This window comes from Bactrocera dorsalis, chromosome 1 (genome assembly GCF_023373825.1).
Source record: "Bactrocera dorsalis isolate Fly_Bdor chromosome 1, ASM2337382v1, whole genome shotgun sequence".
NCBI classification, from domain to species: domain Eukaryota; kingdom Metazoa; phylum Arthropoda; class Insecta; order Diptera; family Tephritidae; genus Bactrocera; species Bactrocera dorsalis.
In genome coordinates, this window is record NC_064303.1 from 28347856 (window position 1) to 28370255 (window position 22400).

A 22400-nucleotide genomic window follows, 5' to 3' on the forward strand; every position below is an offset into this window, starting at 1 on the left:
AGTTGGTAACCCTTCTTCAAATGCATTTTCTCCAAAAGAAAACAAATTTTCGTCAAACTACTATTGTCACTGTCAAACATAATTTATATTCCGTCCGAACACATCTTAGAAGTAGAGCTCACTGAACAGAACTTAATTCAGCGGCAATTAAACATAGCTCAATAATTTTTCGTTGTCCAGTGTCATTTGCGGGCATTCTTTTTTTTAGTTTCGCACAATTAAATCATCAATCTTTAAAAGAAAATATTTGACATAGTTTTTCTTGGTGCAAGCAGATTACAATTAAGGAAACATATTTTTATTTTAAAAAGTTTACAATTTATGCAATAAGTTTTGTGTCGGCAAGACGAAGTGAAAATGGAGAAATAGAAATGAAAATAATGTGTGCGTAATCGAATCCAGTGTGCTTAGTGAAAAACGCGAACCTCGTACAAGTAGAAACGAATAAAGCAATTGCAACAATAATAAAAGACGGCCATTCGTAATGAAAAGCGGAAAATTCGATTTTTCTAATGAACCTCTAACTTAATACTCCAATAAATAGTTTTTACAATTTGGCAATCTAAACAAGGATAAGAAGTTTCACTAGACATTTTGCTTTGGATTACAAAAAAACAATGGTAATAAATTAGCATTTAAATTGAGTAAGAAAATTATTTTGTCGTATTTTTGGGTGTGAGGAAATGATTTTGTAATCGTTCGGTGACACAAACGCCTACACACAAGTGTGATTTTCACGCAAATATTGTTTTGTGCTTGTCCAAAGTTTTAAATAATATAGTGATGGTTGTTTTCATACGTATTATCTTATATAAGAACTGTGGATCCTTTTTTTGCTATGCTTGGAATTCTATATTGGTGTTTTCATTAAATATTTTAGAATGCCACAAACAGTAGTTTGGCACAAATAATTGGTTAAAAACTTTTAAAAGTTTTAATTTGTTGAAAAAACTTGCAAGCGACAGTTTATACGTGACTGCATGATCGTAGAAATAAATTTAAAAAAAGTATTTGCATTGTTTCGAAATGTTATGATTTTAATCAAACGTTTGTATTCACACGTGCATTCTGTAGGTATAAACGTAGACACTAGTTATTATATTTAAACAAATGCTAAGTCCTATTATGCAATTTAGATCCTCAATGGTCTGGCTTTGAAGTCACAAGCCAGCAATCACTTAAATACATATATTACAATGAAATGAAATGATAAACGTATCGAAACCATGATAACATATGAGTAATATATTATATAGCCTTTCTATCTTATTTACTTAAGCTCTGCGTTGTTACTTATCAAAAATAGTAATTCTAAATGACATAGGTGAAATTATTGTTTTTCATACTAAACTAAATATTTCTGCAAGATATAAATATTGAGGGGTTTGGAGCAGAACAAATTTTTCCCAGATTATTTTGTGAAATGCTTCTATAATTACAGATCGATAAAAATTATCCATCCTGCCCTGCCTTATGTACAAATATTGCGCGGCACAATTTGTAACCCTAAAAAATTTCGAATATACATAATTTGTATGAAATATTACAAAGGTCCATACTTACGCTGCTATTTTAATATACATATCTGTACTTAGTAAGGTAAACTTCATTTTCACAATTTTTGGTTATTTTGTGCGAGTTTGTTGCAGTAAAAACATTAAGTTATGAATGTATAGGTATGAGTACAGCTACAAACATACGTAGTCAGTTCATGATCAATAGGTACGCGCAAACGTCATTGTTTGATGGAGCAGCTGGGGTATCACCAAATTTGCACGTAGGCAACTTACTTATCTCTCTTTTTTAACTAAGAATTACCTAGCAGCAAAGTGTGATTTTGAACTTAATAATGGCAAATATATTGGTAGCTAAGCTAATAAAATTTGTCATATGTCTTCTGTTGTGCCACCGAAAACACACTTCTCAGAGTGACAAGACGAGTAAGGAGTTAATGAAAAATGTATTTTGTGATTAGCACATTTTTCCACTGCCTTAACTTCAGGTACATGTGTACATATATAATTTTACCGTTTGGCGGTTTTTTATATAAACATGTTTATGCAAATGTGTTGGTGCATATACATACATACGTATGTATGTATATATGTACTTACTTAAGTATAGACGACAACTTTTATACTTTTATATCATTCAATCTATAGACTTTATTAATCTAATCAATTTGTTTATTGAGAGGTGCAGACAATCAATATAAGCATTTAATTCAAGAATTAATTTTTTTATGCATAATGACATTTAAGGAGTATAGGCGGATGACTCAGCTACAAGATATGATAACATAGCATCCTATAAACTTTAGCAAATATAAACAATACTAGGGTAGAGATATACATGTGAATGTGTAATAAGTACTTTATTGCGAGACATACTATTTTGTTTATGTTGATTGATATATGTAAATAAGGAAAAACTATAAAGTAGAATGGGTTGACCAAAAACAAAATTTTATTTATTTGTTTCACACAAATAATCATATTGTTTTTTGTTTTTTGAAATAAATGTATTTAAAATTTTAAATGCCGTTTTATAAATGTCTGGTTAGCAACCATCTGTTAGTTAACTTTTGGTTAACCAAGATTATTTCATTCGTTAAAAAACCTTTATTTTCTAAACTGAACTTAACTGAGAGATGGCAGTTAACCAGACATTGAGAAAACAGTCCTTATTATTGGTGAATTAATTAATTTTTAAAAATGTGTTTACTTTTCTAGGAATCAAGCATTTTTATGCTTTCAACGCCTATGAGGTCCTCCGCTCCGCTAAGTCCATCCGCACAAGCTACTCTTAATAAACATTTACCCAAACTAGCAACGAAGCGCCTTACACAACAACAACAGAATGTCAAAGCTGCAGTGCAAATGGTCGATGCTGGCTGCTGTACAGGTATAAAACACAAAATTTCGCGTGTATGTACATATGTATGCATATTCACAATGTATGTATGCAGCAATATTTTATAAAGGAAGTAAAATATTTGACCTGCTTCCACAAGATACCAATAGCTAATTACCATTTTGGTCCTTTAAAACTTTTTAAATGCATGCTTGCATACATTATATATGTACATACATATGAATGTTACTATATCAAAAAATAAAAATAACATTATTTATTTCAGATCTATGTAGTAGCGAAAATATACCTGAAGTCGAGATATTTTCCCTCTTGGAGGAACAAATTCCTAAATATAAAGTGCGGTCGGATTTCTTAACCGACTTTTCTGGGTATTCCAATCAGGATTGGTTTGTCCCTGCACCAGCATTAGAAATACCTACCGAAGGTTTAGGCTTAACCAAAGAGCAGACACGTGAGACGCTAAACTATTTTCGTAAGTAGATTTTATAATTAAATATGTATTTATGTATATAAGTATGTATGTGTCGGTATATACATATATATTCATATGTTTTAATTTTAATATTTTTTTTACGGTTACCTTTTTCAGTCAAAATATGTATATAAAATTGAATATCGTTTAAATATCAAACTCTAACAAAAACATTTGAAAAGATTTGTCCAATGCTGGCTCCGGGTTTCATAAGATTCTTTAACAGAAGTATTTTCCTTCTTTTGGCAAAAAATGTAGATATGGCTTATCGAATCTAGCTTTACTGAAACTGTAAACTTGTTTAATATATTATTTATATTTTATTGGAATTACCTGATGATTCTCTCTTCTTCATCCATTCTTTGCATTTATTTAGCCCGCGTCACCACTGAAAACAGAAGTAAACAATACCTTGAAATTGAAACATGCCTAAAAGATGCTAAACATACACGTTACTTGTTATGTGCATTTGTTTTTTATAAATTGCAAATTTATAATATTGCATATTTTTAGGCTGATCAATAAATGTTTACCACATTTTTAAGTCAAAATTCATGCTTTGACCCCAAAAACAACTGCATGACAGCGAAATTTTCTTGCAATGTGTTTATGCAAACGTCGTCTTAAAACTAGCTTTTTGAACATTTTGAAGACAGCAGCGATATTTCAAACAGCTTATGTACGCAACTTCGTTGTTGCCGTACTAAAACTGTTCACTGCAATTTTTGACTTATACTTCACATATTTGTAGCAACACTACCGCTGCCCATTGTCGTCGTCAAAATTAGAAATGGTTTTAATTTAGCGACAGTGTCAACTGCAAACCGCCTCCCGTGAAGTCGTTCTGTCGTCTAAATAACTGTTCCTATAAGAACGTTTGACTGTTAATTTTTGACAAATGCTGCCTTTCACTTGTCGCCATCTATGTTTTTCATGCATCATCGCTCAGATTTGTATAATAACTAAAATTATTATCGGCCAAATTAATTTCTTCATATCTACTAGAAACGTATAAAAATACTAATATTAATTGGTTTCTTGAAGAGCTTCTTTAATTGTAATTTTTTGCATTTACGGCTGTACGTAGCATTCGACCAGGTTGTCGCCTCGATACAATGGTACGCAGATGAGGAAACTTCAGACCTGCCAGAATACTGCACGACGGGATGCCTTTTGATGTCTCCCATAGAACACCTCCACGGTGAGACGCTTATGCTTCCTGTAAAGGAACATAATGAACTCCTCTTCAAGCTGTTCCTGCTAGGATGTTTCCGTAGGAATCACGCTTGCAGCCATCTGCTTCGAGCGGAACCGCCTCCTAGGAGTATCAAAAGGTCTTTCCTGGACTACGTCGACGACGTCGTACAATACACCGACCGGACTTCGGACGCAACTGACTTTCGACAGGTACTGACCGCCATTCACAGTGAAGCCATCAACACCTTCACCGACTCCCTTCCCGTGAATGGCGTTCTTGGAGTCAAATCACCACCTATCACAGACAAAGAGCTCCAGTTGCCGCGAGAAACGCGCGTGACCCTAGCGCAATTTCGTTCTGGATATTGTAGTAGGTTAAACTACTTATCCAGAATTGACCCTGACATACCCAACGTATGTCCTGCATGCAACGAGTCTCCGCATGATACTGGCCACCTCTTTGCATGCCCTACAAACCCCACTCATCTAACATCCTCCTCCCTTTGGTCCGACCCCGTCGAAACGGCACGTTTCTTGGACCTCCCGTTAGATGACCTCGACGACAACGCAAATGACCCTTACTATCCTAACGGGGATTAGATAACCGTTAAAACAACAACAACCCAGTTGTCGTTCACGCAAGGTGGGGTGGCCCCCCTTTTTCTCTATAATTGTAATTATTTCTTCAAGTTAGATCACTTGCTGATAATTTGAATTGAATTATTATCAAATCGTTTGAAAATTTCTCAAACACTTTGTAAGTGTGCAATTTCAAAATGGACAAAATATATCGATATTTCAAATGAAATTAAATTATAGAATGTTAGGTACTAAAATGTATTAATATCTAATATTCTGCTAGAAGTTCTCGAAATGTCAAGTAATATTTAATATTTTTCACTGATCCAATCTATAAATATTTGCAAAATTTTCCTGTTGAAATTATATTTAAATTTATATATATTATTTATTTTTGAACTGTGAGATTATTCAGAGAATAGTTTAAAATATTTTCCATTGTCCGCAGGCTACGCCCTTATATTTCTCATTTCTTTTTAGTAGTGCCCAAATAGAATTGATATCATGTATTTTTTTTACGTATTAGTTCGTACAATAGCTTATATGTATATTGTGCTATCGTCTTATTTCCCATCTTATCTTATCTATTCTCATGTTCGCAGTTAACTTATTCATTAGATTCGTTTATATACAATAAAAAATAACCAAATATTAAATGCATATTGAAATATTAATAAACTGCATTATCGATTTTAATGCAACAGGCTCGGTCATTATATGACATTGCTATAGCTTTGTTTACTGATAGATAGATACGTTATAAAGTTATTACACTCTCTTTCATGTTATATTTTTTAAATGTATTCTTAATAACAAATTTTCCCTAAGTAACTTACTGACCCCTCAAATAATGTTTGTGCATTTTGTAACAGTCGATTCAATATTGACCATTTTGCTATGATTTCAAAATATGTATATAATATGTACATATAATATATAGTAAATATGCCCAATTAATAATTTCTTTTCCTTTCCTTTCCTTCAGATACTAAAAAATTTCCACATAATTATTTAAAATTGAAAATATAAACAAAAGAAAACTATTTTAATTGAATCCCTTGAATAGATATCAAAGCGATGATCATCCTCGTGGTGGTGATTGTGATGGTAACCCTACTTGGTCTGATTAACGCATTTGACACATGTTTGTTTTGAAAGATTTTTAAATTTGTGCCGACACACAAATTGCGTTTCATTTTTATTTATAAGATAAATTAAGGCACACCTTTTTTACCATTTTTAATAACATACTTACATACTGAAGTTGACGGCGCGTTAGCAATATATTTTTTTATATCCTCTAATATAAAAACATAAAAATAAGCATCTACCGTTATGTATTTTGCATAGACTCGAAAGCAGATCAAATTTATAAACCCGTATTTCCTGCTGCCTAAATTATTTAAATTTGTATAAAAAAAAAAACATTTTGCACAACTTCAGATATTTTTCAGTTTCCCTTTTTTATCGTATTAATAAATACATGTACTTCATTTAGGCTACGGTACAACTTCCGTAAGAATCAAACACGTTTTTTTTAGCAATATTTTACTCAACTGGCCGTTGACCCGAATTTTTGCTCTTTTGGAGCATTGCATATATGGAAGTAAAGAAGAAAAATAATTAAATAAAAAATTACAAATATAACGCGCTTTTCGTTTCGCAGTTCATTTGAGAGCAATCTGCAAAACGTTACATGTCTTTAGTTTTCTGATTACACCTGCAAATAATTTGAATATATATATTTTTTATTTAAACAATAACTATAAATAATTCCGAGAATTTTCAACGATTTTTAGTTAATATTCCGTAGAGTCCGATTTATGTGTTACACAGCGAACGTATTATTCGTAACTTGCATAGAATATTTTATTCCAAGTCGACTTTTATTGTAGAAATAGTAAATGATTTACGTCTTCTATAATTATTTTTGTAAAAACTTGTATTAACGTCTTGGCGATTTTCCATTAGTGGCTCAATATGCAATAACAGTGAATAAGCAATAAAAATACCATTAATATAAAGTATTGCAAAAGTAGTAGATCGGGTCGGTGTTCAGGAGTTCAATCATATACTTATATATTATTATATAAGATTTAGGATAAAACAAGTAACTTGAATATTATTCATTTCCAAAAAAAAAAATCAATTTCAGGTTATTTCTTTTCTAAAAAGTCTTTACTTGTTCGAAATTCATATTTCAATCGTAATAGTTAGTTGGCATAATACTGCTTGCCAAATAAATTTTCACATCCTAATTTATTTATCTAAATACATATAAACTCATACATCGTATATTTAAATGTAGGTGTACGTGATACTTATTTTTAAATATGAATGACTGATACTTAAATTTTCGAAGCTTTTCTAATTCATTTATGCCTATTTGTTTATGTAACTATATGTGTTTAACTAAAAAAGAAAATACCAAAAATTTTCATAGAACGTGCATGAGGTAACGTAACAGTACAGTAGTGGTTGCCTGGGGTTGGGTTTTCAGAATATAAACTAATATCGGTATTCTGCTTGTCATGATTGTTCTCATTGAGACTCCTGACCAACAGAATCAGTAAATTACGATTGTGACAATTAGAGACATGAGACAATTGTGATAAGCAGAATACCGATATAAGATGATGTTGTGATATTCTAAATAAAATCAATTCTGAAACTGGGAGGTTTATGATGCCACCAATTCCAATGTGTAAAATCAAGCATCGCTGTTTTAACCTTCCATTAATATTTTTTACGAGAAGAGTTGCAATTTAAAAATTGAATATTTCAAACATGTTCGTGCAACTCTATGATTTTAAAATGTTGCATTAATTTAACCGTTTTTTTTTAACATAGTAATATTACAAGAGATTATAAGAGTTAAAAAAAATATTGGCATTATTTAGGTAAATAAAAAGTAAATTTTTAATAGTAACTAAAATGGATATGATTTTCTTCAATACAACCGGCGCTAGCAAGTGAAGTTGCATATAATGGGTTTAACCGGCACTCCCTATATTGGTTGCATTCTGATAAAATATACCTTCTTTTTATTTGTTACCTTCACTGTAAATGTTGATATAGCAGTGCATATATACGACAGTCTAGTGGATTGTATGTTCGACAAGATAGGTGTCAACTATAGTTATTAGCTACATTTTTTATCACCATTTGTTATTGGCTTTTGCAAATGAAATTTTAATACCATACGTTTTTTTTTTTAAATTATACAATGATCGCCGGTTAATAACAATTCAAATACAGCCCTGTACGCTACTTGCTCGTCGTGTTTTCTGCTGAGTTGGTTTAGTTTTGTTTGAAATTGGAATGTGTTGAAGAAATTTCGTTGCGGCAATTTGTTTCATTCCACTGTCCACTCAGTGTTCATCTGTGAGCGTAGACAATTACTATCACCGTGTTTTTAGTGCATTGGAATGTCTTGCGGTTGTTCTTAAAGTAAACGAAATATTGAAAAATAAATGCCAACTGGCTTAAGTGTAAAAGATTCCAGTAAAAATTGTTATAAATGTGTTAAATAGCAATATTGATGTGTAGCACGTGAAAATAACCTTCAACATATGACAAAACCTAACACTGACCAATTACTAATTGTTATATATGGTGCTTATTGGCAGGGCTAGTTCAAAGACAAGGTGGAACTCCAGAAAAAGCAAACATTTTCGCTATGTAAAACTTAACCAATAAATGCAATACAGTTTGGTTATTGGTCAATGAAATTTACTTAGTTCACCAGTGATTAATATGCATATTTTCTAAATTTTCGTGTTTAAAAAGAAATTGGAACATAATTATTAAAGCACGCATTTTTATATGTATTCTTTTAAGTTACATAAAACCATTCCAACATAGCATTATTCATAATTGTATTTGTATGTGGTATGTGAGTGACATTGATGTACTCGTTTTTTTTTTCTTTTTGCGTATGATAAGAAACTAAACCTGATATATAGCAATTTATATTTTTTTCTAATCTAAATTGGATAGATAATTGTAGAGTTTTTAAACTAATTGTTTTGATAAGAAGTTTTTTTGTATTCCAATTAATTTGGCCGTTTCGCACAGTTGAAGAATTTCTTCGCACATTTTCATTGAACTTGTAGAACTATGTACAAATATAATACATAAGTGCTTTCGTATATTGTTCTATTTAGCCATATAACTGTAAAGCAAATCTCCGTTGCTGTCATATGCCAAGAAAAAGTCAGCGCAAAGATAATCATTACGTCATGACAAGTAAATAAACTATACCATATGACTGTCAGATGTACGGATGCAAAGAAAAAGTTACCGTATAACAAACACCCTATGCGTTAGTCATAAAATGCTACGCTAGGGATGAAAAATATAAATATTAAATACAAAATATAGTGGTAATCTGCAAATGACGGACTAGTTAGCGGATTTAATATTGTGTTTGTATTTCAAATCATGCCGTATTTATTTTTGAATTTGTCAATTATGGCATATGCCCAACTTCCTATAATACAGTGAAATCTCCCTTAAGTGGACACCCCCGGACTAGTTTATTTGTCTGGTTAATAGAGTTGTCCGTAATTAGATTGTCTTTAATAAGCATCAAAAATATTTGGACCGACCAATGTACGCAGTTAATGGAGATGTCAGTTATATAGAGATTTTACTCTACTCAAAAATATATATACTATATGTATAATTGCTTCTGATATATTTAACAGGTATCGTTGATGTATGAATAATTTTTTAACTTAATTTTTTGCGTCGATAAGTGTGGTTAAAGTTATATGGGCATCGTAATAAGATAAGATTAGATATTCACGATGAAATTAAAAAAAATCTAATTGTGCCAAAAAAAAGAAGAAATTAAATCTGTGGTAATAAGAACGCCCGGTAGTGTTAAAATCGTACTTCCAACTATTATGAACGCATATATTAAAAAAAAAAATGTCTAATGAAAATATAAGTGTGCCACAAAGCAATATAATTGCTCCGACCGACTTCAAATATGGTGACTCTGATATTTGTTCGAAACGCCGAAAGTGCAATGCTGATGATACCGAGGACAATGGGAGTATTGCATTTACTGAATGTACACCAACAAATATTTCTCCTTTGGATTTTTCCTCTGTTGATGTGAGCTCAGATTTTAAAGGAGGTCTTCTTAATTCCACTACATCGACATCATCAGCACAGTCATCACCCATTTCATCAATAACTGAACAAAAATCGGAAAAATCGCTATTGATAACAGCAAAGCCATCACAAACAAGTAAATGTTTTGAAAACACTTTTAAATTGCTACAAGCCCAATTAGAGTGTAATGCAAAAAAGGCTGTTAGCGTTATGCAGTCCTTTAATGTGGATACGTCCTTTTTAAATAGCAGTATCTGTTCATTACCTTCAATCAGTGAATCCGAAGAACCACCTACACATTTAGAGCTTGAATTAGAAGCAATGCGACGTGTACGTGCGCTAGTTACAAACAAGACAAGTTACAATATTTCCCCCCGATTTGTAGCACTTTTATGCGATTTTATATCTAAAGGTCAACATAAAGAAGATGAGAAAGATTATCGGGAAATTTGTTCAAAAGATGGTGAACAGGATTTAAGATATCATGCTGCTAAGAATTGTGACGGAAAGAACTGTCTAAAAGTTATAAGGACGTTATGCTCAGAAAAAGGTATGCATCTTAACAAATTTACAATTTGTAGAATCCCGAATCATGTTGCAAAAGATATAAGTTTTATTTATTTAAGTGCAGTCAAGTTTACTGCGTATTTGAGATTTAAAATATTAAAGCGGTTTCCGTTCTAAATTTGTCGATGGTTATTTGTAAACTCTACTGCAACTAATCTTTATAGGTAAAATCAGAGATAAGTATTTTTCAATAAAAGGCACACTTTATCGAGTGGTCGTGCAAATGCACACGTAGCCATTTATTTTTAAATACATATATATTTTTTCTTCAAATAGATATTTATAAGTGTCAATTGAAAGTAATATAGTAGGAATTGCAGTTGTATGCGTTTTCATATTACCTTACGCGTTGAAAGGGGATATAAAGCTTTAAGAAGTAAGCTTTAGAGCTGATCATTCCACTGATAATAAAAATAATGACGATATACATATATCGTATGGGCATAGGTTTTCCGAAGTTTTATTCCGAAAACAGGGGGTTGCTTTTATAAATCCCAGCCAAAATATCTTTTTCTTGATTTTTAATTTTTATTGGTCAGTATGCATTAACTCGCATACGTATAGTATGCTATAGTATCCCTATGTAAACAATTTATACGATTGTACTTTTACATTTGACAATAATCTATACCGGATTACTCGGAAATATATATCGTCAAATATAAAAAGTTGTCCATGCAAAGACTGAGTTTTGATGTATCAGTTTGCAGCTCGTAAAAATATCTCGTAAAATAAAAAAGTTTCATACAGAAACATGTATTTGGTCGTTAAGTTTTGCATGGCAGTTAAATGTTGTAGCAGCCCGATATCTGCGATTCCGACAAATTTGAAATCGATATTTCAAAAACTGATATACTGTCAGACGGTCATGGGTTAATCGACTCAGCTTATTATGCTATAAATTGTATGCAGCTTTAAATGTGCAAGTTTTAAGAACGCGAAACACGCATTGCAATAAAATTGGTAATATGAGTGATATTTTAATTTTTTTTTTTGTTTTTTTAATTTTTTTGTTTTTTGTTTTTTGTTTTTTTTAATTTTTTTTTTTGTTTTTTTAATTTTTTTTTTTTTGTTTTTTTTTTTTAATTTTTTTTTTTGTTTTTGTTTTTTTAATTTAAATATCAATTCACCCAACTTAGCTTTGGTATGGAAATATTTATAAGTATTTTATTTTTCACTATGTATATCTGGCAACCATTCCATTTGGAACGTATTTCCTGGAGCGTTCTGTAGTGTTGAAAAGTGAAAATATTGAAATTATACCGATAAATTTTCTCATATATTAATGTTAAAAATTGATAACGAAAAGTTTGATTGGCTTGAGAAAACCAGGCATGTCTAAAATATTGTAAACATATTATTGTAATATACTTACATAAATTGTTATTCTGAAGCTATTTTTTGTGTTCTTTTGACAATAAAATAATTAATATTCGATTAGCGTATACAATATAGTATAATAATAACTTTGGTAAATAAATACTAAAGTTGAATGTATAGTACACCACATACTAATGTACTCTTTATGAGCGGACCAGACATTTTAGTTCAGTTTGTTAAGGCTAAACTGATAAATCTAATCGAATCTCTTGTGTAGCTGTAATTGTTCATCCCTTTCTTACGCAAAGGGGTAAGGGTTCCACGCAAATTCTTTTAATGTATTGTTGTTCGGTAATCGTGACTTGTTGGGTTGTACTGCAAATGAATTGTGTCAATATTTGGTGTGTGTATTGTATTCAATGTTTACGAGTTTAATTTTCATGTACTTGGCGTTCTACAACACTGTTGCCAATTGATTTTTGTCATTTGTTCCAATATTCATTCTCTATTAATAAAGCAATGAATATTTGCGAATAGGAAGTTGTGTTTCGTAAAATAATAGTGAGCTCAATTTCAGCTTAGAATTGTAAATTTATTAACTCGTCTGTATAGTAATTTTGTCTAAAGAAAAGCGGAAATTTCGTATGCGATAGAAAAATATATTTTTTAAACGGAGTAAACGGATTGTATTTGCTGAAGCTGTATCTTTAAGAAAAGTGCGTCACGAGACCGATGCCATTTGAGATCTTTTTTCTGTCGACTTACATTTGCATAGTTAAGAAAGGCGATTAGCATTTAAGAAATATCAGAATACATGCACATATATGTATAGAAATATTTGAAGTTCGTTTTGTTATAAAGTGAGTATCACAAAAGTTTAATATGATATAACTTTCGGTAAACGGGTTTTTTTGTTTTATGATGTGTTTACTTGTATACTAATGGATTTTAAATGTTGTATATTAAGTAAAAAATTGACATCCCTTCGTTTTGCAAGATAGCGCAGGCGTGGAAAACAATTAAAATTCTCTCCACTTTGTCAAAAATTCTGTATTTTCCAGTAATTTTACGCACCCCTTAACTGAATCCAATATCTAGTCAAGTGTTGTGTTTAGGAAAATATGATGCGTCAGAATGTGAAATGTTTAAATTCGTTTTCAAAAGTTATGTGAAATAAGAAAATTACGTCGCGATAAATTTCTGTGATTGAAGTTAATGTATTGAAGCAAAACAGACATTTCAACTGTTTGCTTTTGATTTTCAATATTATTTACTTGATTTAAAATTTTCCATACGTACTATATGCCTACATAAGAAAATTAGCAATAACTGAGCTATTATATAATTAGCAATTTCTTGCCCTCGAATAAAAACGTAAAATTAATTAAAATTAATGTGTATATACGCCTCTTTGAAATATATATAATTCTTTTGAATACGTGCAAATTTAAGTTTATTTCCAATTGCTTTGGCATGCAAAACAATGGAGAATGCCGCTTCCAGTGGTTACGTTGAACGTATTGACCGTCTGCATCGACGGAACGTGTCGTGGTCTCCGGAAAATCGATATGATACTTTGGAGAGCGAAGTAGAAAATGTAGTGATAGTGAATAGAAATGTTGATGCTGTTGCCGCAAACCCGAGTATTGACAGTGAAACGAATTTGCAATGGTTTGAAAATTGTAATGAAGATTTCGTGGATGCTGCGCAATTGGAGTATGAGGATGAAATATTGTGTACTTCATCCTCTTTTACAAATGCAGTATTTAATACAGTCGAAAATGCTACTTTAGCTGATCTTAACTTTTCTCAAATACAATCTAATAACCAATCTTTACTTGAGAACGAACAATTGCTTTACGAAGGTAGTAAAATGTATACTTTATATACAAATAAGCCTTTGGTTTCAAATATGTGAAATTTTCATAATGATTAGATTTGTATTTCGTGAAGGTTGAATACAAAAAAAAAAAAAAACATAAATACTTATTGTGAAAACTATACCGGTTTTGCAATAAGCTTAATGAATGTTTGTATGTATGTACATATATGTATGTGTCACTATATACATATATGTGACATTTAGTATTTGGTTTTAATAGAAAAATGAATTAGTCGGCGCACAAAAAACGCTGTAAATATATTGGTATGACTTCTACCAACTTTTTTTGATTGCGGAAAATAAATTAGTATAGAAAATGCCGATAGAAATCTCGATAGAAAGCATTTTGAAAATCATTAACAAAGTAAAAAGGAATATCTAATAGCATTGAAAACTTGTTTCCGAATTATGAAACCCATTTATTAATCTGTACGGATTTGAGATACTCAATTTTGTACAACTCTAATATTTTTTTTTAATACACTTCATAGTACTAAAATTATCATAAAAATTTACTAATATCATTATTTATTTTTGTTTCAGTTCTATGTGGAAACCGTGTAAGCCAAATGACGCGTGCATATGATGATATAGAAGCTGTGACCCGCCTGCTGGAAGAGAAAGAAAAGGACTTAGAATTAACAGTACAAATTGGCAAAGAACTTTTAACGCAAAACAATGCACTTGAAAGCAGGATTACTGAGCTCGAAGCAGATTTAAAATCCTCAAATGAGGATCGCGCTCAACTAGTGCATGAACTACACAAGAAAAATGAACTTATCGCTGTTTTGACGAATGACTCTGATGAAGGGAGTGAAAATGGTAAGCAACTGTAATATTTAATATACGTATGTATGTGGTTGTTGATGTTGAAGCGGCAGAATTCTGCCGATTTGATAGTCATTCGCTGGAGAAAAAATCTGGGTCCGTTTACGTATACCCGACTTTCGTGGGAACGGATGTGCCTGGTATTATCCAGCTATGTATACACTCACGTGTATTTGTGTTCATTAATTTTCAAAATGTTATAATACTCGCTTCTATCTTTTAGATACTCCCACCTTCTCCAAATCCATTACTTTGGATTTGCTACAAAAGAAAATTGCTACTTTGCAGGATGAAAATAAAAGTTTAAAACTTGAAGCCTTACAGCTTGCCTCAGAAACCGATGATGTTGAGGCGCAGGAACGTCAACTTATGGAAGACATAACGTCGCAATTGAACGAAGCGAACGGTCGCTACGACAGCATGAATCTGGAGTTGGAACGTCTCCGAGAGGAGAATCGTTTGCAGCATGAACAGATAATCAGTTTAACAGCGAGATTATCGGAAGCTGAAATGAGGCTGCATCAATTAACGCACGATAATGACGAACACATTACACTTTTAAATATAACCAAGGAGAACCAAAATTCATTAGCAGTGGAACTACTTGAATTCAAGCAACGATATCAGGAAGTACTGGCTCTACTGCAGGAGGCTCAGGAGCAATTGCGTAATCAGAGAAAGAAAACAATGCCGCAAGCGCGTAGCTCTTTTATATCGAATTCTGGTTTACTGCAGCCCGAATCGTTGCAAAGCGAATTAATGGAGTCATCAATGTACTCTGAAAATAGTCTTGATTCCGGTATTTCGGGTGATACGCTACGGGCAGATCGTATGGGCCGTTTAATGTCGCAAATGCCCGGTATATATGGTGGTGGTGCTGGTGCCGCAGGGTCCGCATATGGATTTGGAGGCGTTGGTGCTATACCACCATATAAACGGGTGTTCGAAACGGTACGATGTGCCAGCAAAACTGGCAATTATATGGATAGTGGTAATTCGTCGATGACCCAACTGGGCGCAATGGCAATGAGCAGTAGCGTGGGACCGCGGATGTCGGCGATGCCGTATCGTGGTGCCGCCTTCGATGACAATACAATGGGTCTGAAGACTTTGTCATGCGAAAGTCTGGCATCACAATCGGACGACGGCTATCCAGCGGCACCAAGTGGTGTTCCTGGTGCACCAGGCGCTAAAGACTTAGAAGCCGCTTTAAAACGCCTCACACCAGCTGAAGTATTGGCACGACGTGCTATGCTCTCTTATGCTCCAGTTGGTACGTATTCATATGATGAGCAGCCAACCACCACAAATACACTTCCACTAGGTGTACGCACGCCAGATAGTATTATGTCGACAGGTTCGTCAGGTATTTCATCCTCGAATATGTCGGCATCAATGCAACAATGGCGGCTACCGGAAAAATTGCAAATTGTGAAACCTATAGAAGGTTCACAAACATTGCATCATTGGTCCAGATTAGCAACGCCAACATTAAGTGGCTTGCTTGAGGAACGACCCGGTGTTACCATACGTGGTGGACGTGGCCTTGACGATTTGGGCATGCAAGTGTATACATTGTCCGATGTGGAGGAAGACGTAAGCGATGACTTACCGGGTAAGCAATTCGAAGCATCCGGCTGTACATTTACGTATACAACGAGTATGGTAATGCATCCTGATGACGGTTTAAATGATTTGTCATTCTTGTCTCAATCACAATTGTCATCACGTATGGCCTCCGCATCGACATCGCGTCAACCAAGTTGCCCGCCCACACCACACGGTGGACTCTCGCGCAAAAATTCCTGCTCTACGTTTTCGGTAAATCTTGGATTGGCTTCAATGTTAAACGAACGTGGTATCAAGGCTGTGACGCCAAGTGCGCTGAATACACCCGCTGGACCGAACTTCACACCAACTGTTACGCCCTGCAATAGTCCCGGTAAGTTAGAATACAACATATTTTTTGCAGCAGTCTGCGCTACAAAATATAGTACAAAAAAGAATTATTCACGTGACATATTGTATGATGTATGAATGTATTTTACACCGTAGCTTTATGTTATTATTTCATTTCCATCTTTCAGAGGGTTCACCACCACGCTCAGCATCTCCCGAACCATTGTTCGGCATTCTGTCGACTGGTGCCGATTTGATTCGACGCAAACTAATTGGCGATATTGAGAGGCCGAATCGTAATCAAGCTCAAAAACAACAAAAAATCATGCTATCGCGCTTGGAAAGACGTGCATTACGTTCGCTAAAACTGGTCGAGAAGGTGGAGAGTATTGGTTTAGAGAATATCATAGTTGCACAACCGAATACTATGTCCCAGTTGGCCAGCGGTATAGCGAGTCGCAGCTCTAGTCCAATGGCACAATTAATTAGTCTTAAGAATCTGCACACATGCGCCAATAACGTAGTGGACGATATACACTTCGATCGTGATCAAATAAAAACCGTGTTACATAAGGGGTTGACTACGCCCACCACAACCAGCTCATGCATAAGAAGCGATGATGAAAGCGTGGAAACAGAATCGATATCAAGTGTAATAAGTACCGAAAGAACTGTTAAAAATGGACAACAGCATATAGTAATAAATAGCACACAAAATGTGATTGCGGCAACGGTCACAGCGACACCCACAAATGGTACAAGCACAACCGAGTCCCGTATAAAGCAATTACAACGACAAAAGTCGCGTCGCAATCTGAAGAATGGTATTGCTGGTCAACGACCAGATTTAGGTACGATCAATGGCAGTGCTACTGGTGGTGGTAGTGGACGTGTACGTCCCGATCTAGGAAAAGTGTCTTCTGGACCCTCAACGTCTGCGGCAGCCAAGAGCAATATGACAAATGCCCCTACAGATGTGCCACAGACGAAGAAGAGTGCGCACAATAAAGAACGCGGACCGCGAGAACAACAAGAAGGTGTTCTACAAACAGTTGTCGGAACTGTGAGTTCATTACTCTTCGGACGTAAAGGTGGCTGGCTGTAGAGCACTTATACTACTTATTTTACTAAATGTGCTTATTTAAGTATGATAATAATATATAATAATATTTACTACATAATTTAGTTTGATAGTGTTTGAAGCGAAGATCAATTGTTATAAACGGATAACGAATAGTGAGTTCTAAACGATGACGGAGCATAGTTGAAAAAAGTTGAACAACTAACGAACAAATTTGCAATGAAGGCAGTGCTATTTTTTATTAGCAAACTTAAATGGCATTAATACCCAAACACCTAAGCCAAATTGCTTGTAGTATTGTAAGCAGGCTGCAAAGATGTAAATAAGATATAAATAAGAATTGAGTGCAACGATAGTGCAGCTGTGAATATATCTATGAGCAGGCTAATAACATTTCTTTTTTTTTTTTTGTTTTTTTTGTGCACTTAGTTATGTAGCACATTTTATAGGAATTAGGAAATTCTCTTGCAAAACTCTTATAACCCTGCAATATCAACGAAACATGCGAAATAAATATACTACCCATCTTAATTTACGTGCAATTAGGCGTAGCTGTGCCAGCTATAATGTTACATATTCACAGAAATGTTTCGCTGATATGTCTGTTTCACCAATGAGCTGCGTGCGCTTGGATATTTGGTGTAGGATTGCATGTAATCATGCAAGAGCATAAGAATTCTATTAGGTATTCCAAAAAACAATATGTCTAATTTGTATGCTAGACGTTGTTTATCCCTTCACAAGGCGTAGCTAACACAACTGTGTAATCAAATGAGGACTGGAAACATCTTGTACATGTCCTATTTAAATAATTTCTAGCATTTGCTGTTTGTGATTTGTACCGCACGCATAAATATTCATCATTTACTTTATTTTTATCACATAACCTAAGAAATTTGTTTTTATGTTATATTGATTTATTATTGTTTATATATTAATTTATTGAAATCGAATATTAAGTTTTCAAGCATATACATATGTACACTTACTTTCACATGGCGGATAAATAAATTCACAAATAAATATTTAATACTGCCACGATGAGTTCACTTTATATCCACGAACTACATATATACGCTTACTATGAAATACGCATTTCGTGGGAACAGTTTTGAAACTAGTGTAAACACAAGGATATGTACATATTACAACAATTTGTTTAATGCCTGCTAATGTATTAATAATTTGTTATACTTTGCAAAAAATTTATTTAATAATGGCAATGAATATGTATAATTATACACACACACACGCACATAACATAAACGTTCTTTATTGTGTGCGTTTTCAACAGTAACATTCAAGAATTCTTTAGTAGCTATGTACATGCATGGCCAATAATATAGCCTTATGCTGCCTTTACAAATAAGTGCTCTTGCATTTTTATTACTGCAAAATGCAAATAAACAATTCCATTATAACGTTAAATATTTGTTATATAAATATAACGCTTCTTAAAAATAATTAAACTACGTCAACAATTGAAATATTTAACATTCAATGTGGAAGTGACGTGAACGTGTATTATTAAAAAATAACTTATAATTTGTGTTTAGTAAAGTCTAAGCAAACACTTTTCGATTCAATTCCTAAAAAATACTTTATATGTTGAAATTTTATATTTTTCACATACCATAACAATTTTTTTTTTTTGGAATTTTTTTTTATTTAGTGCAGATCAAACGAGCTTGTTTAGGTTTAAAGTAGGTACATATGATTTTGCTATACATACCAACATGAAAAACGCCTTGAGCAGTGTTTTTTCACTTAATAATCTGTAAATTAAAATTTCCACCAACTCTTTCCTTAACATGGTTACAACAGTCACTACTGGCTAAACAACGACATGCACATATACTACTAATTTCAAGTTGATTCTAGTCTCGCTCCACTTCCTTAAAAATAGTTGTTCTCGCTATTCGTTGCCGCATAGCGAAACCAATACGGCACTTAAAAACTTTAGTTTGTAGTTAAATCAAACATTGTGATGTAAATAAAATATTGTTTTTATTTAATTTTATTATTATTTTTTTTTTTTTGTTTTTGCATTCTCGCTAAACTATACATTGTCTAGTTTGGTTGACGAATGTGCATGTGCGCCTATTTCAAATAAAATAACAAACAATTAGATATATTAAATTTAAGTGAAGCAGATAAAAAAAAATATAAAAAAAATTGCTGCAAAATGGTAAAGAATGGCATTAAAATGGTGCTAGCCTATGTTAGTATGTGTGCCACATGCATAAAAGTACATACATGCATACATTGCATATCTATATATGTAAGTTCGAAAGTGTGTGCTATATATGCATATGTGTTGCACACTTAAAAAATAACTATCTATCACTTGTGATAAAATTTGATCATTTCTGTAATTGCATTGCTTTTGCTTAGTGAAAAGAGAAGAGACATTAAAATAATAATATTAGTAATATCCGGCGAAAAAATAATAGTTGTGTGTGCATAATTTTCACAGTTATTGAACTTATTAAGGCCAGCGTTCAAATATGAAAGACTTTATTTTCCTATAATGAGGCAAGGTTAGTAAGAGTACCGTGGTGCACATAGATAATAATTGAAAATTATAAAGAAATATATGTACATATATATACTTACATATATATATATATATATATATATATATGTATATATAATGAACATCATTAGTTATACACGCCATTCTGGCCATAAGCGAAAAGAAAAAAATGAAAAGCAATTGAAAAAAATTAATTGAAATATTTTAAATAAGCATTGCTGCAGTGACTTAAGTTTAAATTATGAGTTAAATTATTATTTATTTATAGAACTGTATATTCAAATAAAATATAAACGTCGTTAAAATTACAAAAATTGTTTATATGGATACAAAGAATATCTTGCAACAACTCTAGATGTAAAGACTACAACTACACTTCATATTTTTTTTTATTCCTATACTTATTTTCCCTTCGCAAATATTACAAATCTTCTTTACTGGCATAGACACTGCTTACGCGGTTACAGCCGAGTTAACGACAGCGCAACAGATTTCTCCTTTTCGCAATGTGGCGCCAATTGGAGATTTCAAGCGGAGCCAGGTTCTTCTCCACTGGTCTTTCCAACGAAGCAAACTTCCTCTGCTTCCCCCCGCGGTTACTGCGTTGAATACTTTCATTGCTGGAGTGTTTTCATCTATTCGGACAACATGTCAATGACACAGAACCCTTCTCTCGATAGCTCGTATTGTCGACTCATCGGATGTTCTTTTAACGGTTATCAATCCCCGTTAGGATGATAAAGGTTATCCATTGTTGTCAACATCATGTTGTCGTCAACATCAGCGGGAGGCCCAGGAAACGTGCTGTTTCGACGGGGTCGGACCAAAGGGATGAGTAGAGTTGCATGCAGGATATATATTGTATATGTCGGGGTCTATTCTGGATAAGTAGGAGTTTAACCTGCTCCCGACAACTCGAGCTCTTTGTCTACTGTTTGACTCCAAGAACGACATTCACTGGAAGGGAGTCGGTGAAGGTGTTGATGGCTCCACTGTGAATGGCGGTAGTCAGTTGCAAGGGTGATTTTTATGAAAACATCCTAGTAGGAACTGCTTGGAGAGGAGTTCATTATGCTCCTTAACTGGGATTATAAGCGTCTCACTATGTAGGTGTTCGATGGGAGTCATCAAGAAGCATCCTGTCGTGGTCCGGAGTGCAGTGTTCTAGCAGGTCTGGAGTTTCCTCATCTGCGTTCCACTGTATCCAGGCGACCATATTGGTGCGGCGTAATTGACGACCGGCCCTCCGATTGCCATGTATGTTGCCAACAAGTTTTCTTTGTCTTTTCCCCATGTGCTGCCGGCTAGCGATTTGAGGATTTTGTTGCGGCTCTGTACCTTGGCGATAGTCGTGGTCGTATGGGGAGTGAAGGAGCATAGACTATTAAAAGTTACACATAAAATCATAGGATTATTGACAGTCGGATACTATACTCCTTCGTCCAGTTCGTAAAAATGATCGCTGTGGATTTGGTGGGGGAAAGTGTGAGGTTCCGTGCAGTGAGAGAACGAGAAAGGTCGGAGAGGTAGTAGTTGTAGGATGTTGTCATTGTTCATGCCTCTACATCATATAGGACGGGAATAATGAGTGACTTATAGAGTTTGGTTTTTGTTGGTCGAGAGAGGACATTACTTCTCAATTGCCTACACAGTCTGAAGTAACACATGTTGGCAAGAGAAATTCTGTGTTAGATTTCGAGGCTGACATTGTTGTTGCTGATAGAATTTTCAACCATTACTCTTGTACCCATTTCGACCTCTCTCTTTTTTTGTCTGCAAATGCGTCTCGCCTCCCTCTTCAGATCTCGGTATCTATCCCATTCCGCAGGTGTTGTGGTCGATGGTAAAGTTGCGAGGTAAGCAGTCTATTTTCTCTCCACTGCTACGCAGCACTGCAGTACCAGCTGATCTTTTGCTTTTTCCAAAAACCAATGGTTTTGTGGTTTTGTTTGAAGCTGTACGTAAGGAACTTGAAATGCTGTCTCACAGTTCCCCTATACCGAGTTGCTTATGAGTGCTCTCAGAGAGCAAGAGTGCA

The 22400-nt window shown here is 33.7% G+C and overlaps 1 protein-coding gene and 1 long non-coding RNA gene across 10 annotated transcripts; one reads left to right on the forward strand and one right to left on the reverse strand.

The window, feature by feature from the left end:
* The first annotated feature begins 93 nt into the window (after positions 1-93).
* LOC105223720 (trafficking kinesin-binding protein milt) lies at positions 94-20473 on the forward strand. 9 transcript variants are annotated; one of them, XM_011201510.4, is made up of 6 exons: positions 94-620; positions 2733-2904; positions 3140-3349; positions 14562-14840; positions 15070-16788; positions 16934-20473. In XM_011201510.4, the coding sequence occupies exons 1-6, from the start codon at positions 618-620 to the stop codon at positions 17848-17850; spliced, it is 3300 nt and encodes a 1099-aa protein (XP_011199812.2). In that variant the 5' UTR covers positions 94-617; the 3' UTR covers positions 17851-20473. The 9 variants fall into 9 exon arrangements, with proteins under 9 accessions (XP_011199812.2, XP_049314437.1, XP_011199810.2 ...); XM_049458480.1 differs by lacking the exons at positions 94-620; positions 2733-2904; positions 3140-3349 and adding exons at positions 8187-8629; positions 9835-10799; XM_011201508.4 differs by lacking the exons at positions 94-620; positions 2733-2904; positions 3140-3349 and adding exons at positions 8187-8575; positions 9835-10799.
* On the reverse strand, positions 2445-7023 carry LOC125778915 (uncharacterized). The gene is made up of 2 exons (XR_007423020.1): positions 6381-7023; positions 2445-3737 (listed from the first exon to the last, which is right to left on the reverse strand). It is a non-coding gene; the product is annotated as an uncharacterized LOC125778915 (long non-coding RNA).
* Positions 20474-22400: the final 1927 nt, after the last annotated feature.

Coding starts and splice junctions, on each gene's coding strand:
- LOC105223720 (XM_049458480.1), top strand. CDS start 10,061: ATGTCTAATGAAAATATAAGTGTGCCACAAAGCAATATAATTGCTCCG. Junction 14,841..15,069: donor TGATGAAGGGAGTGAAAATG/GTAAGCAACTGT, acceptor TCTATCTTTTAG/ATACTCCCACCTTCTCCAAA. Junction 16,789..16,933: donor TACGCCCTGCAATAGTCCCG/GTAAGTTAGAAT, acceptor TCCATCTTTCAG/AGGGTTCACCACCACGCTCA.